The sequence below is a fragment of the Lissotriton helveticus genome, chromosome 12, assembly GCF_964261635.1.
Source record: "Lissotriton helveticus chromosome 12, aLisHel1.1, whole genome shotgun sequence".
Lineage (NCBI taxonomy): Eukaryota > Metazoa > Chordata > Amphibia > Caudata > Salamandridae > Lissotriton > Lissotriton helveticus.
This window is the reverse complement of record NC_136073.1, coordinates 763,912,779-763,930,523: the sequence shown is the minus strand read 5'-3', so window position 1 is coordinate 763,930,523 and position 17,745 is coordinate 763,912,779. Positions and strand designations below refer to the sequence as shown.

The window sequence follows — 17,745 nt, the reverse complement described above, 5'->3', positions numbered from 1 at the left end:
GACAATAGGTTATTCTGCAATAAGGTTTTTCCCAGTGTTGATTGTTATTCATGCTCTTGTACCAAAGCGATTCTTAAAAACCCTTTACGAGCAGAGTTGAAACTAAAAAGGTTATAAATACAACCTCGCTTTACTTTACCATCGTTGTGTAATGAACGCTGTATACAACTACCAAATATCAACAAGACTTAGGCTATACTGCATCATATTCAGCACAAACGTGCATTTCTATCTCTGGCTTTTGGATAGGTAGAAGAGGTTGCTAAAGGGCCAGAATAAAAAAACCTTAATAATGCTGGTGTGTTATGTCAATTTTCCAAATGATTTTTGATGGGTCAAGGAAAAGCCCAAAGTTGCTTTATTCTTATGGCTAGAAAATATGTACTCCGGATATGAGGGATATCGGCTGATGTTTATATGGTGTTTGCAGCACAGATTAGTATACCACAATGGCTCAAATAAAAAATGAAGTTACATTCCAGTGATGCTGTGCATAAAGGTATATGAGATGCTATAGTAACTTCTTTGCTCTCGGTTGTTAAGCCTCTTCACTCATCTGCAAGGGATGACCTTTTGTTGGACGGGACAGTGCCCCATGCTCTGCCTCTTGAAGAATGTGAAAGCTAAGCTCTAGTCATGAGTTTTTCACTTATTGCTAGACTGTGCCCACATTGCCCATACTGCTCATTTAAGATGTCTTCTCATGAACAACATGAGATGATAGAACCAAATCCAGCAGAGAAGGGAGCCAACAATGTCTTAGCATAGCAAGACTTAGCTGGGCAACTACCGTGGATCTCCTCTCTATCCGTACTTCTGGAAATGATCGGGTGTTACCCATGCTGAAGCTTTGCAGGTGGTGTAAGTAGATTTTCCGTCCTGATATTGGTACTAATAGGCAAAGGAAAACTTGTTGCTGTCGGTATACAATAATTTGTTTTACATTTCCAGAGAATATCTGATGGGGAATATTCATGCCACAGCATGTAACTTTGTCAGAGACACAAACATGAAATAGTTATATTTTACATTTCTGGATTTTGTAGGTGAAGGTTGCCAATATTTCAGTTTTTATCTTGTTTTCTGTTTTCATTACTTTCAGTCAGTGGCTCGTATATGCTGTATCCGAAGCTTTGGGCACTTCCTGACCCATCTTCAAGGCAGCATTCTGCAGTATAACTCGGAGGTCGGCATCTTTATTAGCATTGCCCAATCAGAACAAGAGAATCTCCTCCATCAGACACAAGCACAGTTTCGCATGGTAAGGCCTAGCTTTAAAGTGCACTTAAACAGGCTTGTATATAATCCTTTCTTTAAGAAATGAATGGTTTATTCAGTCCCAGCCATTCCTCCTGTTCTTGATCAGGAAAAGTATTGAACTCTTCATATCTTCTATTTGCGAGACAGATAAGAGTAGGATCTATTTTGGCTTACACATACAAACCACATTTCTGCATACCTTTGTTTGCATGTGTCAACACATTAAAGCCAGACCTACTGTTTTTGCCAGTGCATGTTGTATGTTGGATCTGTGGCCTTCAGTGTCAGTGGAAGATTGCACAACTTCAAGGGGATATATTGTATGTGGTGAGGAAACATCAGTTGACAAGCTTGGTTCAGTACTGGGCAGTACACCAAAGCGATGATGCTGTACAATGTGCTTAAGTTCAAGTACATTGGTGCTTCATCACCGGGTAGATTTTTTAAATTTCAGGTTCTGCCATTGGAGTATGTGCCACATACTCTAGACGAGTGACTCTTGTACCATAAAACAGTGAGAAATCTAGAACGGTGGCTCTACTTTATTAGGATACCTGGAGTTTATATTTTGTCCTCTTTCTATAACGCTTCCCCATTGAGTTTTGCGTATTTGGAAGGAACACCATAGGCTTTTACACCTATTTTCACTAACGTAAAATGTGTAACACTGTTCTTAGTGAAAGGGTTAATACCAGGCACACCTAGCATCACAATTGCCGTGCAGCCTGGGAAAGTTCACATTTGCTCTCTCTATACAACAGGATAACCACCCTGCCCACCTTCAAAGAGCACTTTGATGGTTTTTTACTAGGTTCCACAACCATCTGTAAACAGCCCTCTTTTTATGGCTTGTCAAAGTTATTACCTTTCCTGCCCCAGATTAAGCAGCAAAGGTTAGATGGTGGGATAGGAACCAGAAAAGAGCAACAAACTTGGTTAGGGGGGAAGGATTATATTGAAAGGTTCGGGTTCAGATTAGGATTAGTGTAAGGATTAGGTTGAAGAAAAGGGTTAATGTTAGATTAAGGGATGGTAATAGGGCCAAAGTTAGAGTTAAATGTTAATATAAATGCTAAAGTAAGAGTGCCGATGTACTTTAAAAACTAAATTTGATCCAATGGTACTGTATTGAATTTTAAGTTATCCACTTATCAAAGTAAGAGTTGGGTTAGGAGTGCTTCAAAGGTGAGGTAACAGATTGTTAGATTGAGCCCTGGGTTTGGGTTCTACTTAATGTGAGAATAAAGGATGGTGTTGGGTGTTGTAAGGGGCATGGTTGGTGTAAGCCAAGAGATTCTGTGAGTGCTAAAGGGTTCCACTATCAGTAACAGATAGAGGGTAGCTTTACGGTTATATAATAGAGGGCACAGTATGTAATATTCAACAGTTGTATCTTTTTTTTCTATGTTGCATTAAACATACAGTGAATCTTGATTTGTTTTTAGGCTGTATGCATTTGCCCTCGAAAGGGTCTTTTTAAAATCAAAATCTACCTGGACCATTGTCTGTTATTGACCGGTTTATATCTACATTGTCAGAAGGACACAAACTGGACAACGCACCTTCCTTTCCATTTTTGGTGTGCTTTCAATATTAAAAGATCAAGCTTCCGCTCCACACAACAGGAGTCTTTTTTTCCAGGAGTAAATAAACAGACCTTAGGGGCATTAATCTTTTCCTATATTGAGGTGCAGATGTAAAAGCAAATCAAATAGTATAATTTGTTTCACTATACAAAATAATTTGGACTTCGTCAACAAAATAATTTCCTGGAGTGTAGTATTCTGAAGTATGAGAGTACTCAAAAGTATTATTCCTTGTCAAGTGCAAAAGGAGTTGAAGTGCAATTTATCATGACCTAGTGCAAAATGATGTGTCCGATGAAATGCTTCCATTTTGGTACGGTATTTAAGGACATTTTCTAAACTGTGGGTTATGGTACATAGTCACATACAGATGTTAATCATTGGCAATGGACAACTACACTCACAATTGGCACGTAGATAACCGTTGTATGCTCCCCTTTAATTAACTGAACAGACTCCCTCATATTTAATTGCAATTAACGTAACCTTGAACAATATAGGAAGAAGCGGTTTGTAAGCTGGATGTCTGTTCATATAACTGAGTATAGATGAAAAAAATACTAAGCGGCTCACATCACATTAGCCAACAGAACTGGGATCTAGTATAACTGAATTCCCTAGTTCCTTCTGAAGCCAGTCAGATAAACATGTAATTATCTTATTCCTACAGCAGACACAACCACATTACCTGTGTAGAAACAACAAAATGTGTAGTGCAGTATTAATCCTCAATAGAGACAATAGCTTTAGAACTCAGGCACGTGACAGTGTAGGCAGAAAGAGGTCGTGCTATCGTTTAACCATTAAGGAGGCAGTAACCTGAATCCAAGGTGGTGTTTCTCCAGGGCATAACATGCTTCCCCATGGTCCCACAACCTAATCTCAGATTTTGCACGTCTAACAGTGCAAGAACCCAGCTATTGATTATGGCTTCTTTTTGATAATGTTAGTTAGACCAATTGTAGTAGTATACATGGCATTGTGTTGCAGTGCGTGCAGCAGGTGTGCAAATTATTACTGACATTGTTTCAGCTCTTTCGGTGTCTGACTTCTGTTGGAAAAAACAAGAGTGGCAATCCTTAAAACCAATTATATTTTTCTACGTACTTATGTCATTTTCAGGATCTGCTACAATAAAAATGCTACCTGTGAATGCTAGATGTGTTTCCAGTGTTTAGAAAATGCAAATATTTGTGGCTCTTATGTGTAAGCAGCAAGATGGCTGAATCTTCATTTGGAGAGAAAGTGGGCCTCCTAGAGTACTCTTTGTATAGCACCTGCCTTGAGAAAGGAATAATTACAACATCTTTTGCATAGTGGTCTATGTAGGAAAGTGGGTTTCTGTTGCAGTAAACCCCTTCCCACACACTTTTTGCCTGATACCTGATGCACTTTTCCTTGGTGTGCCCTGGGTCCCTGCCAATCCAGTTCCCAGGGCCTGTGTTCTTTCTCCAAAAACTAACCCAATTGGCCACAGGTCATCCCCTGGTAAATGGTACCATAGGTATCCAGGGCACTGTGACCAGAGAAGACCCCTAAGGGCTGCAACACTTCTTGTGCCACCCTCAGAGGCCCTGTACCCTGACACACACACACACTGCCTTTGCAGGCTGAGTGTCTGGGTGCAGAACAAAACCAAGAGTCGACATGGCACACATCCCTGTGTCCATGCCCACAAAACTCTGCCCTGGCATATCTCAGTCACCCCTCTAGCTGGGTCCCTATGCCAGTGGTGTGGGTACAGGTGCCTGAGCCCTGTACTCAGGTCCCTTCCAGGTCTGTTCAACAGATCTGCTACATAGGGCGTTGAATTAACTCTATGCTCCAAAATTAGGGTGTACAATGGTTTATGCACCCGGTAGGGGTTAAGAAGAATTGCCCATGTAGACTCAAGTAACTCCGTGACAATCACCTATTGTTAGGCAGATGGAGTTATTGCTTCATTGAAATTGTTAGCTGGTGTATTTCTTTAGAATTGATTGGATGAATTCTATGTGTTATTGTTTTTGTATTATCATTTGTTTCACTGTAAAATTATTGTCACATTTCCTTATTCATGTAAGTTGCAGAAAAATGGTTTTTGGTGAATGCAAGAAGTATTGATTCTCAGCCAAAAAGTTTAAATGTAAATGTAAATTGATACTTGTATAGCGCACTACTCACCCGCAAGGGTCTCAAGGCGCTTGTACGAATACCGCTGTGGAACCCATCCTGGCTTTCCCTGTGAGGTGTCCACTCCTGGGCACCCCAAAGGTGGAGGCCAGGCATCCTTAACGTTGTGGGGGCCGTTGTGGAGATTAAGCAAGCTATTGCCCAGAGTTGCAGAGTGGGACTCCATGATTGGAATAGGCACCGAGGCGAGAATTATCAGGTCCGTGGAATTTTGAGCCCAAGACCCGCCGAGGCGGGGAATTGAACCCTGGTCCCGGGCTAGACCTCTGCATCAGGGTCTGCCGCTCTAACCATTGAGCCACACTTCTCCAATGTATTGTGTATATATTCTCAAAAAAAGGTATATGGTTGACATTGAGCATATGAACCTATTGGTCATTGTTTCGATTCCCGCACAAAATAAAAAAACGGTTAAATATTCAAACCAGGTACTCTTTGTTTTATAAACTAGTATTGTTATTCGTCCATACCTGGTCTGTTAAGGACGAAACCCCCCTTTTGTGATAAACCGGTCCATTCCTGGGCACTGTAAGAGCAGTCCTGCCATTAAGAGTATATGGTGCTGGGAGGTCGTCATCACGAACTCCACAGCACCATGATGGCTACACTGAAGACTGAGAAGTTAGGTATCAAACTTCTCAGCACATTAAATCCACACTGATGCCAGTGTGGGATTTAATGTAAAATGTGCGACAGAGGGCAATTAAGAGTTTCCCCCTGAAACTAACCTACAGCCAGCGTCCTGACTGAGAGGCTGCCTAGGCTGCCACCCAGCAGAGATGTTGCTGGACCCCTGGGTGGAGAGCCGTCTGCTCTCGTGGGTCTGCAACAATGCACATCCTGGGGCGAGGTGCTAGGCCTCCTCCCCCAGGATGGGCAGGGGAAGCTTCAAAGGTGTGCCGCCTTTGTGAGCTTCTCCAGGCCACTTGCTGTTCTCAGCAACTGGTCCCCACCGGTTCTGACCCCCACTCTGGTGGGAAGACAGGCGGGAAAACCAGAGGGATGAAAGGGGGTGTGCCAGCCTCTGCCATCCCCACCCCTCAGTTGGGGGAGGTGAGGTGAAGCACAACTCCGGGCTCTCGCCATCTTGAGGATGGGGAGCCCTACCCAATCAGGACTAGGCTCCTGCTCCCCTCCCACTGGAGAGTGGCAGGATTGGGGGCTGTACTCACCCCAGGAAAGGGACCCATTGGTCCCTGACCTTCCCCTACCTGTAACCCCCTAAATGTAGTATTGAGGGGCACCCTGAACCTTCCTTCCTCAGATCCCAATTCTGAAACAAGAAGAACAAGAAGAAAGACCTGCTGTGCAGCTGTTAACAAGAGGACAACACCAACTGACTTGGCCCCAGCCTTACAGGCCTGCCGACCCTCGAACCTGCTCCTGCTAAATCCCGGCGTCTCTTGTGGTCAGCAACCTCAAAAACCCCGGAGGACCTGGCTGCCTTGCTCATCCAAAGACTGGGACTCCCATGAGCAGTGGTTCTGCTCAAACAGCAACAACCTTTGGTGCTAGCCAGGAACCGTGAATCTAACACACACTGCACCTGCCAAGCCCGGCCCGTGCCTGATTGAACCAAGACCACGAAGAAGTCCCCCCGGCTACTGTGCCCACAAATCCAGCCTCCAAGGACCCTCCTCGATGCTCCTGACGATGCCTGCAGCCTCACAACCAGGGACCCCTCCAACCGCGACCTGATGAGGGTAAGATTTCCCGACACCAAAAGACACCTCTGCAACCGGCGCCCCGCGGCCCCCTGTGCCCAACTCCTGGGTGGCTACCTAACCTCCAGCTTCCCAACTTACCTCTCGAAGTGGTGGTCGCACCTGAAGAATCTCCGTCCCCGAGCCTGCAGCCTTTGTTCAAGTTTCAGCTTTCCCATTGAAATACATTGGGCGCCCGACGGCCCAAAAGCACCCTGCACCCAGCGGCCTGAGTGTCACTGGAAGTGCAGCATCTGTCCTATCCTACTTCCCCACTTGCCCTGTGTAAGTGACCACGAGCAGCCAATAACCAAAGGCCCCCTGCACGCCTTAGGCTAACATTGGGCCTACTCGCTCTGCACCCGTCTGCCCCTGTGCCGCTGAGGGTGTAACAACTGTACCTACCTGACCTTGAGAGACCCCTGAGTCTTTCCCCAAAACCTTAACTCTGCCAGTCGAGTACCTACCCAAAGACTGATAACTTGATGTTCGAGGCATATGAGCTGCACATTAGACACTATGCATAGATGGCCACCTAGTGTTGGGCCCGGATATTTGCAGTTTGTTTTCTTGTAGAAAAGTCTTTGGAAGTCACGGGATAGGTGACTCCTCCTTTGGATGATATTGCGCATGGGCATCGGTTCCATCCCCAGATGTTTTTTTTCCGCCACTGGGCTCGGATGTGTTTCCAGCGCTCCGTGTTGGAACCGATTTCTTTCGGCGCGCAATCCTCACCAACTTACAAAAACTTAGTTTCAAACGCTTTTCCAGTCGACTCTACTCTTCAACATCGAGGATCTCGATTCCGGGTCGTCGTCGACGGCCTTTGGGCCTAGCTAAGCCTCGACTCCAGCTCATGGAAAGGACCCCATTTAAAAAGTGTCCTTAATGTGGGTCAAAGTTTGCCCACACCGACCTTCATGAAGTGTGCAACCTCTGCCTCTCTCCGGAGCACGAGGCGAAAGACTGTTCAGCTTGTGCCTCTTTCCGCTCCAAAAAGACTATCCGGAACCGAAGAGCGAGGAGAATAATGGCTCAAAAATCTTGACCTCCGATTCCGGACGACAGCTTTGAAGAAGGCGTCAACGTTCCAGAATAACACGACGTCGACAGCAGCTCCGAGGAAGGAGATTCCAATGTCGAGGACATCACTCCAGCGCAGTGGGTTGTAAGTAAGACCGTCAACCCCGACACACCCAAAGAAGGGCCCGGTCACACCGACACTCTGCTTCTACTGCCCCACCTTCGGGCCCGGCTAAGAAGCCAATTAAGCTTTCAGGCGACTCGGGCTCGAGTCAGCCTTCACACGGTGCCGACGCACATCTACCGGCACCGAAAAAGACAACGGCACCGGCTACACCTACATCCAAACCATCGGCGGCGAAACATATCGCTACTCCTTCGGCACCGAAAACCAGGTCGGAACCAAGCAAACCCGCTTCCGATTCTAAAAAAACCACCGGAACCGGAAAAAAACCCAAAAACTACTACTGCCCCGGTGAAAGACATTGTCAAGAAACCAAAACAAGTCACTTTGGTGCCCAAACCTTCCTCCGCAACAAAAGATCGACCTCCTGCAGAGGATTTACCTTATCAAGACTCTAGCTAAGGATCCAATCACTGACCACTTAATTTTGGCTTCAAAAAAGCGACCACTGGACACTCCAGCTCTGCATTCAAAGAAGGACATTGCTACCTCTACCTTAAGACTGCCTTCCCCTTCTCTTTCACCTGTACCATCACCACATCCTCCCATACCACAGCATTCCCCGGCATCCTCTATCATACCAGACGATGACAACAGGGATGATAGCTCTGATGATATGGGGGGTAACATACCTGATCCAGCAACTCCTACAGGATCCCCTGACCCGTGGGATGATTATACCACCCCAGATGTGCCAAATGTCCCTCAGGATGACTTCTACCCCTCAAGGCCTTCCCCACCAGAAGACACTATAGGGTTTAATGAATTAATCCACAGGGCTGCACAATATCGAGCGGTAGACATACATACAGACCCCTAATGGATACCTTTGATAATGCACAAATGTCCTCATCCATTTTACCAATGCTTAAAGGAGTGATTAAGCATGCTCCTGAAGTCTTCAAAGACCCAGTCAGAACTCGGGGTATTAACCCTCGTATGAAGAAAAAATATAAAGCTGCCCCCTGAGACCCAGCATATATTAAAGGTCCAGTACCACTAGACTCACTTGTAGTTTCCAGTGCACGCAAGAGAGCAAACTCACAAACATCAGGTGAGGCTGCACCACCAGATACAGAGTCTAAGCTACTTGACGCATCAGGGAAAAGAACAGCATCTCAAGCAGCAAACATGTGGCGTATCGCCAATACATAGGCAATATTAGCCAGATACGACAGGGCACATTATGACTAGTTAGTCATTAATGAGACACCTCCCTGACCGGTACAAGGATAGAGCAAACTAGCTTATCCAAGAGGGGAAAAACATCACAAACACCTCTAGTTGGTGTGCACTCGATGCAGCAGATACTGCCTCTAGGGCAGTTAACACCAGCATTTTACTACGCAGACACGCCTGGCAACATAAATCCGGGTTCAAACCTGAGGTACAAAGTGCCATTCTTAATCAACCCTTTGATGAGCAATACCTATTTGGACCCAACGTACATGTATCACTAGAGAAAATGATAAAGGATACAGACACCGCCAAATTTTTGGGAGCCCTGCAGTCGCAGGCTCCCAGACGTTCATTTTGTCGCTCATCCTATCGAGGTGCCACCAGGGGATATACTTCAGACACAGCTTCTACCTCGTACAAAGCCCCTACACAGTCCACTTACAGCCAGGGTTACCAAAGGGGTGGTTACAGGGGTAACCATAACAAAGGCAGTGGTAAAAATAACAACTCACGCTCTGCCTCTACCCCTGCCCAATGACTCCCTTCCCCTTCCACTCCTGTCGGGGGAAGACTCCAAGTATACCTACCAGCCTGGGAAAGCATCACATCAGACAGGTGGGTGCTCCAAATAATTCAATCAGGTTATTGTCTGGAACTAACATCTACCCCCCCCCCCCCCCCCCCCAAACATACCACCCAGGCAGCGTCCAATGTCACAGGAACATTTAACATTGCTCAGACAGGAGGTAATGTCCCTCCTGCAGAAAAATGCAATAGGAATAGTTCCAGAGCATCAGAAAAACAAAGGAGTATACTCCCTATATTTCCTAATACCAAAGAAGGACGGATCTCTAAGACCCATCCTAGACCTCAGACCTCTAAACATTTACATACAGTCAGATCATTTTCATATGGTCACACTCCAACAAGTCCTTCCACTGCTGCTAATAAACGACTTCCTAGTCACTCTAGATCTCAAGGACGCCTACTTCCATAGTCCCATCCACATAGCGCACAGAAAATGTCTCAGATTTGTGCTAGACGGGCAGCACTACCTGTTCAAAGTGCTCCCATTCGGAGTCGCAACAACGCCAAGGGTGTTTACCAAATGGCTAGCAGTGGTAGCAGCACACTTAAGAAGACAACATATTCATGTCTTCACATATCTAGACGACTGGCTGATAGAACCCAGCTCATACAGCCAGTGTGTGCAACACACTCGCGCTACTATTCAACTGCTTCACGACTTGGAATTCACACTAAATCATACCAAATCGCACCTGCAACCCTCGCACATACAACAGTATCTCGGCGGTACAATAAACACCCAACTGACTCTAGCTAATCCCTCTCCAGCCAGGATAACAAGTGTACAAACTCTCCTAACAAAATTCAAACTGCAACACTCGCTACCAGCTCGAGTGTTCCTGCAGCTCATAGGCATGATGGCATCTTGCATATTTGTAGTACCTCATGCAAGACTGCAAATGCGTCCACTTCAAGAGTGCCTAGCACGCCATTGGAACCAGGCTCAAGGTCAATTGACAGACCTAGTGTTGGTAGACGGTCGGAACCATCGTTCTCTGCAATGGTGGAACACCAAAACCCTTTCCAAAATGTGACCGTTTCTAGAGCCAGTTCCTCAAATAGTCATTACAGCGGACGCTTCGCTCTCCGGCTGGGGAGCTCACCTACTGCATCACACCATGCAAGGCAGGTGGACACCGCAACAGAAGTTACTCCACATCAATCAGTTGGAGTTGCTAGCTGTGTTTCTAGCCCTAAAAGCATTTCAAATGTAAGTGTCAGGCAAAGCTGTCTTAGTCCGCACAGACAATATGACAGCGATGTACTACATAAACAAACAAAGGGGAACACACTCTCGTCAGCTCTGTTAGCACAGCAGATATGGAGATGGGCTATACCACTAAAGATCTCCCTCTTAGCCCAACACATCCCAGGAGTAAAAAACACTATGGCAGATCTGCTAAGTCGACAAACACCGCAGATCCACGAGTGGGAACTTCATCCGCAAGTTCTTCATCCGTTCTTTCAAATGTAGGGACAACCTAAGATAGACCTTTTTGCCACCCACAAAAACGCAAAATGCCCAAGCTTTGCCGCCAGATACCCACACCCATTGTCCAAAGGCAATGCGATATGGATGAACTGGTCAAAACTATTTGCGTACGCTTTTCCTCCTCTCACACTACTTCCGTTAGTGGTACGCAAACTACAATAACATTCCCTGACGCTCATTCTAGTTGCTCCAACTTGGGCCAGACAACCGTGGTACACCACGCTGTTGCAGATGTCTGTAGTACCACACCAAAAACTAAACCTATATCCACGCCTATTAACACAGAACCATGGAGAGATCAGACACCCGGACCTAGCTCAGCTCAACCTAGCGATCTGGCTCCTGAGGTCAGAGTTACCTCAACCTTCCTCCAGAATGCATGAACATTATTAAAGAAGCTAGACGTCCCACTACTAGAGCATGTTATGCTGTGAAGTGGAAGCGCTTTGTCATATACTGCCAAAACAACCAAATAAATCCCTTAGACGTGTCTATTCAACACATCATAGGATATCTATTACACCTTCAAAAGTGTAATTTAGCCTATACGTCTATCAGACTACACCTTGCTGCCATTGCAGCATACTTACAAAATAGACAACATCTATCTCTTTTTAGAGTACCAGCTATAAAAGCTTTCATGGAAGGACTCAAAAGAATAATTCCTCCCAGATTGCCAGCGGCACCAGTGTGGAACCTGAACATTGTTCTTACAAGATTAATGAGTCCTCCTTTGAACCATTGCATACATGTGAATTGCAATTCCTAACCTGGAAAGTAGCTTTCCTAGTTGAAATTACTTCTCTCAGAAGGGTTAGTGAACTACAAGCATTTACCATTCAATAACCTGTTTTGCAAATGCATCATAATAAAGTGGTACTTCGTACTAATCTTCAATTTCTTCCTAAAGTAATTTCACCATTCCATCTAAAATAAATCAGTTGAGCTGCCCGTATTTTTCTCGCAGCCTCAAACAGACACAGAAAGATACACACCGTAGATGTCAAAAGAGCATTACTGTACTATATCGAAAGGACACAAACTTTTCGTAAAACAAAACAACTTTTTGTGTCTTTTTCACCGCCACATAAAGGCAACCCCATATCAAAATCAGGGATCGCCAGATGGATTGTTAAATGCATACAAATATGTTACCAGAAAGCCAAACGTACGTTAACAATTCGTCCAAAAGCCCATTAAACAAGAAAGATGGGGGCTTCAATGGCATTCTTGGGGAACATTCCCCTAGATGACATATGCATAGCAGCTACATAGCTTACACCGCACACATTCACAAAGCATAACTGTGTAGGGATGTACGTTGTTACAACGCATGCTTTTACCACGCATGCTTTTACAACGCAGGTTTTTCAACGCAAGTCGTTACGACTTGCGTTGGGGGGTGCTGGATAGTGAATAGTTTAATTTACTATTCCAACTCCAGTCCCCGTGGATAGTAGGGAAGGTGTTGGATAGTACATTAAACTATTACCTATCCTAGAGCGCCCCAGCACAATTCGTTGTAATGACTTGCGTTGATAAACCTGCGTTGTAAAGGCACTGCGTGGTAAAAGTTGCGTCGTAAAGGATGTTTCCCACTGTGTAGATGTGCAAACTAAACAACAAGCCACTGTGGGCCAGGCTGTACTAAAAACACTGTTTCAAACAACTGCAACAGATACTGGTGGTCGCCGCTAGGTGTGGGTACTGCTATACAATCTATGCATAGTGTGTAATCTGCAGCTTAAATGCCTCGAACGGAAAATGCTACTTACCAGTATGCATCTGTTCTTGGCATGTAGAGCTGCAGAGTTACACACGCCCACCCTCCTCCCCGGTTACCTTTATGCGTTCCAGTGTTATCATAATGAGATACAAATCACATGGACATCACTACCTCTTGTACAGCTCCATCACTTCCCTAATGGCGAAAAACAATCTGGGGATGGAGCTGATGCCCATGTGCAGTATCATCCAAAGGAGGAGTCTCCTATCCCGTGACTTCCAAAGACTTTTCTACAACAAAACAAACTGCAAACATCCGGGCCCAACACTAGGTGGCCATCTATGCATAGTGTGTAACTCTGCAGCTCTACATGCCAAGAACAGATGCATACTGGTAAGTAGCATTTTCCTTTCGCCATAGGGTAACATTGGCTGGTTTTCACTTGGAAATTCTTTTAAGTGTTGAGTTTTACAACTTTGAAATATTCCTTAAAAATCGTCCGTTCGACAAAAACGAAATTACTCACCTGTTACCAGGAGAGATCCCAGTGCTGGATTTTTGTACTCAGCACTGACCTTCAAAAGTAATTACAACTCTGATTTTCCGATAACCTGATTTTCTCCCATAGGATAACATTGCCTGGTTTTTGCCAGAAAATCAACTAAGTGTCGATTTTCAAAACATACAAATATTCCTTAAAAATCGCCTGTGTAACAAAAACGATTTATTTAAACTGTTTACAGGAAACGCACCAGGGCTGAATCTAGGATCCAGCCCTGAGTAAGAAAAACAATTGTAAAGTGGTTTTATTGCATTCACTTAAAACTTCCCATAGAGCTCAATGTTATAATTGTGTTTAACTTGTGTTGGATATTGCAACAACTGTGTCTTTTGCATTTTAAAGTCAACTATTTGAAAGTATTCAATTGCAACATCTCATTCCGAGAAAGTATATTTATACCTGCTTGTGGTTCTAATATAAAACAATATATTTTTGTATACAAAAACAATTGGCCTAAAGTTCAGTTTGTGAGTGTGTGAGGCCATTTGCTGACTGAGTGTGTACAACAAATGCTGTACACTGTCCTCTGATACTGCCTTACTGCTCGACCAAGCTACCACTTTAGAAAGTAAGGTTATATCTAACTTTAGCCTCTGCCAAACCTCTGGGGACTGTGGAATCTGTGCACACTGTACCTCACTTTGGAGCAGTATATACAGAGCCATTTTCTTAGTCTGTTGCTCCAACTGGAGTACCAGGCCCTAGGTGCCATTGGTATCATTTACAAGGGACTTACACAGGGCTAAAGTCCTGCACCAACTGTGAAACAATCCGACATCACCTTGTTTTAAGGAAAGAGCATTGGCACTGAGGTCTGGTAAGCGGGCCTCAGTGCACTGTCGGTTGAAAACTTGTATCTGGTAGCTAAAAAGTGGCAAAAAGTGGTGCAACATATCCTTAAAATGGCAATGCCTGTACACTGGCCTAAGGGGGTGTGAATGAGCTTGAAAATGAATGATAAATTCAACGTTGTTCAAACAGGGGCACTCAAAGGTTTGTCACAGGTCCTCCAAAATTCTTAAGATGTCCCTAACTTACCGTTTTCACTAGGCTAGTAAAGTGTTTATAGATCTTAGCAGAATAATGCATATTGTTGCTTACCAACGTTTTCCTTTCTAAAATGTTTTGCTGAAACTATTATTTTGTTATTCAAAGGCTCAGGAAGAAGCAAGGCGTAACCGTCTCATGAGAGATATGGCTCAGCTCCGACTGCAGGTAGGAGTCAGGACTTATGTAGTTTGAAATGCAACCTTGAGTGCTGCATGTTGATGCTTAGCCTAAAAGAAAACTAGTAATGTGCGTAAGTGGGTTGGTAAGTATTCGGGGTGATATAACTGACAATGTGGTGTGGATGATGTGTATTTTGTACAATGTTTAGATATCCAAAGCCTTTCAAGTGGAAAGCTATTTTTGCACCAAGAAGGTAAAAAGATACTTGGGCTACCCTTTAGCTTTAAGGACACATAAAAACTTGTCCTATACAGGCATGAAATAGGGCTATAAATGGTTTGGGGTTAATAGAGTAAAGAAAGGTATGAAGCAAACCTGCTGAGTTTTGTAACATTATGCTTTTATACATGCGCCATTGGATAATGTTTAAAAATATTCTTATGTAGGTGTGGCTATTGAGTCATCTTTTGTATGATGCTGTAAAATCACTGACAATGTATTTAAAATAGCCAACATATCCAAACTCATTAATCCTTGATACTCTAATTTCTTTTTCAAACTCGAATACAGATTTAAAAAACCGAAGACACGTACACCAAGAGATGGTGAATCTTGACCTTAAATGCATCTCCTGAGCCAAATACAAGCCCCACCAATCAAACATTCTCCAACACAATAAACTGCAAACTAAACACCTGTTGATTAGTCTGTTCCATTCATACCTTACTATGTGGCAGAAGTGCCCAAAATAAATAGCACTTGGATTTATAACCAAAGTGTGGTTGAAAAACAATTGCAGAGTATAACTAACAGTTTAGTATAATGGTTCTTAACTGGGGGACACCCACTGAGTCCTTACTGGAGCCAAGAACGTCCGCCAAATGCTCAACAATTACAGAAACATGCATTCATTAAACAAATGCACAAATTCTAAAACATTTTATTTAATTCGCAAACGGATACAAAAAAAAGTATTATTTTAATAAGGTTTGAGCTTTTCTAAATTCAATTGAGGACACTACTCCATGCTATATTTTTCTTAATGCAATTGCATTGTTCCCATAAATCAATCTGAGGATACTTATTTTATTTTTTGCCTCCAAATTCAGATTCCTTCACATTTACAGAACATCTTAACAATTCTAATTTTAGGTTTTGCCTCTTTATTTATATAATCTTTACTAGTTTATCATTTACTAAGCTGTTATCATTTAATTTTCTAGGCAGTCGCGGACACCCTTAGTAGTCTTCACGGACCCCTGGCGGTCAACAGACCGTAGGTTAAGAATCACTGGCTTAGTATGGATGGAGTTTTCCATCATTAGGCTAGGCTGAGTTAAAGACATTTGAGAAAGAATTGTTAACTTCCTTTCCCACTATGCCTACAGATGGGAAAATGATCAAGGAGGAATTTGCTGTCTACATAACCTTCCAGCAAGCCATTTCTGCTCTGTTCATCGTGTAATGCAGGGACAGTGGCACGGTTCGTGGGTTTTTTTTTGGCTCACTAGAGAAAAATTGGTGAAAACTGTTGCTTTTATAAAGGCTGTTTTTTGGCTGAAAACCTATGGTTCGAGGCATGTGTGGCTGTAGATACACATGCTCTGCATACTCATGCAATCTAGTTGGGCACAAATGTGTGCCAGTTGTTTTTCTTTGAAAAAGTCTTTTGAGCCACTAGTATTGCGGCGACTCTTGTTGGTAATGTAAAACTACCAGAATCGACGGTGAGGGCTCAGCAATTGTGGCACAGGAAACCACCAAATTCAAAAAGATTGTTGCAAATGTTATTTTGTTTAGTCCACTCAACACCTTGAAAGGATCCACCGTCTAGAGAACCACAACTGACAAATGTTATTTCAACAACTCAAGGGAGTAGACTTCTTTCCACAAAAATATCACAGGGTCCAAATCCGTTGATTCCCAAATTTTTCTTTTATTAGATTATCAGTCCAATACTGGCGACAATATCCACAGTAGATTCCATAATCATTTATGTTGATCCAAAACAAAACATCACACGGCCGACAGGATGACTCAAAAATTCCCACTGATTTTTCATATCTGTTTACAACTAATCCACATCTTGCATCCAAGTTCTGCTCATACTGTATCCATTTAGTCGATTCGTCTAACGGAAACCCAAGTCCATGGCTACGACCGTCTCCTGTACCGTCCGTCAGTGGGAATTTTTGAGTCATCCGAAGTGTGAGCTGAATACTTGCTGTTAAACGGTTGATAGTGATATTGATTAGGAAACGTTGGAAGCCTATAATTATGAGGAAATGATGTCCAGGAGCTAAATAACATTGAAGTATAGATATTGAGTAATACGTGGTCACAAATATTACATGTGATGGGACCTGGAGAAAGAATATCAATTGTGGGATGAGCTATTTTTGACCCCTGATGATGTCCCTTTTTGGACAAAACGCGTCGGCTGTGTGATGTTTTGTTTTGGATCAACATAAATGATTATGGAATCTACTGTGGATATTGTCGCCAGTATTGGACTGATAATCTAATAAAAGAAAAATTTGTGAATCAACGGATTTGGACCCTGTGATATTTTTGTGGAAAGAAGTCTACTCCCTTGAGTTGTTGAAATAACTCTTGTTGGTAATGTGCATGGGCATTGAAACCATTATAAGATTATTTTCTTTCCGCTATCTGGTTGGGATGTGTGCTCCCAATGGACTCCTTAGTGGTGCTCTTTTCAGCCTTCATGGTGCCTCTCCCTCCGTCAGTATTGTTTCTGTTAGCATTCCCTGAACTACTGTCTCGGGTCCACGTCTGTATCCTTTGCCCCGAGCGACTCTCCGGTTGTCCTCAGGCCGTTGCGGGTTCTCACCCTTCATGGCCTCCCAGTCTCTTCTCCTCCGTTCTCGACAGTGCCTCAACTGTGATGGAATAGACGGACACCCTTCAAATACTGTCCTCGCTGCGACGCAAAGTAATTCAGGGCTGATCTCCACCAGGTTTGTAACCTCTGCCTCTCGCTCGAATTTGACTAGGCCGCCTTCCGCTCGAAAAAGCCTCTCCGCAACTATCAGGCCTGTGGCCTTGAGATGTCACGTTGCAGTGGAGACGACACTCCAGA

At 43.9% G+C, this 17,745-nt stretch overlaps 1 protein-coding gene across 1 annotated transcript in view; it reads left to right on the top strand.

Moving 5' to 3' along the window:
* The window catches only part of SMG5 (SMG5 nonsense mediated mRNA decay factor), a 397,003-nt gene that overhangs the window by 271,335 nt on the left and 107,923 nt on the right, over positions 1-17,745 (top strand). The window contains exons 16-17 of the mRNA XM_078669528.1: positions 1,103-1,261; positions 14,631-14,690. Of these exons, the coding sequence (XP_078525654.1) occupies positions 1,103-1,261; positions 14,631-14,690 (219 nt within the window). The remainder of the gene's footprint in view (positions 1-1,102; positions 1,262-14,630; positions 14,691-17,745) is intronic.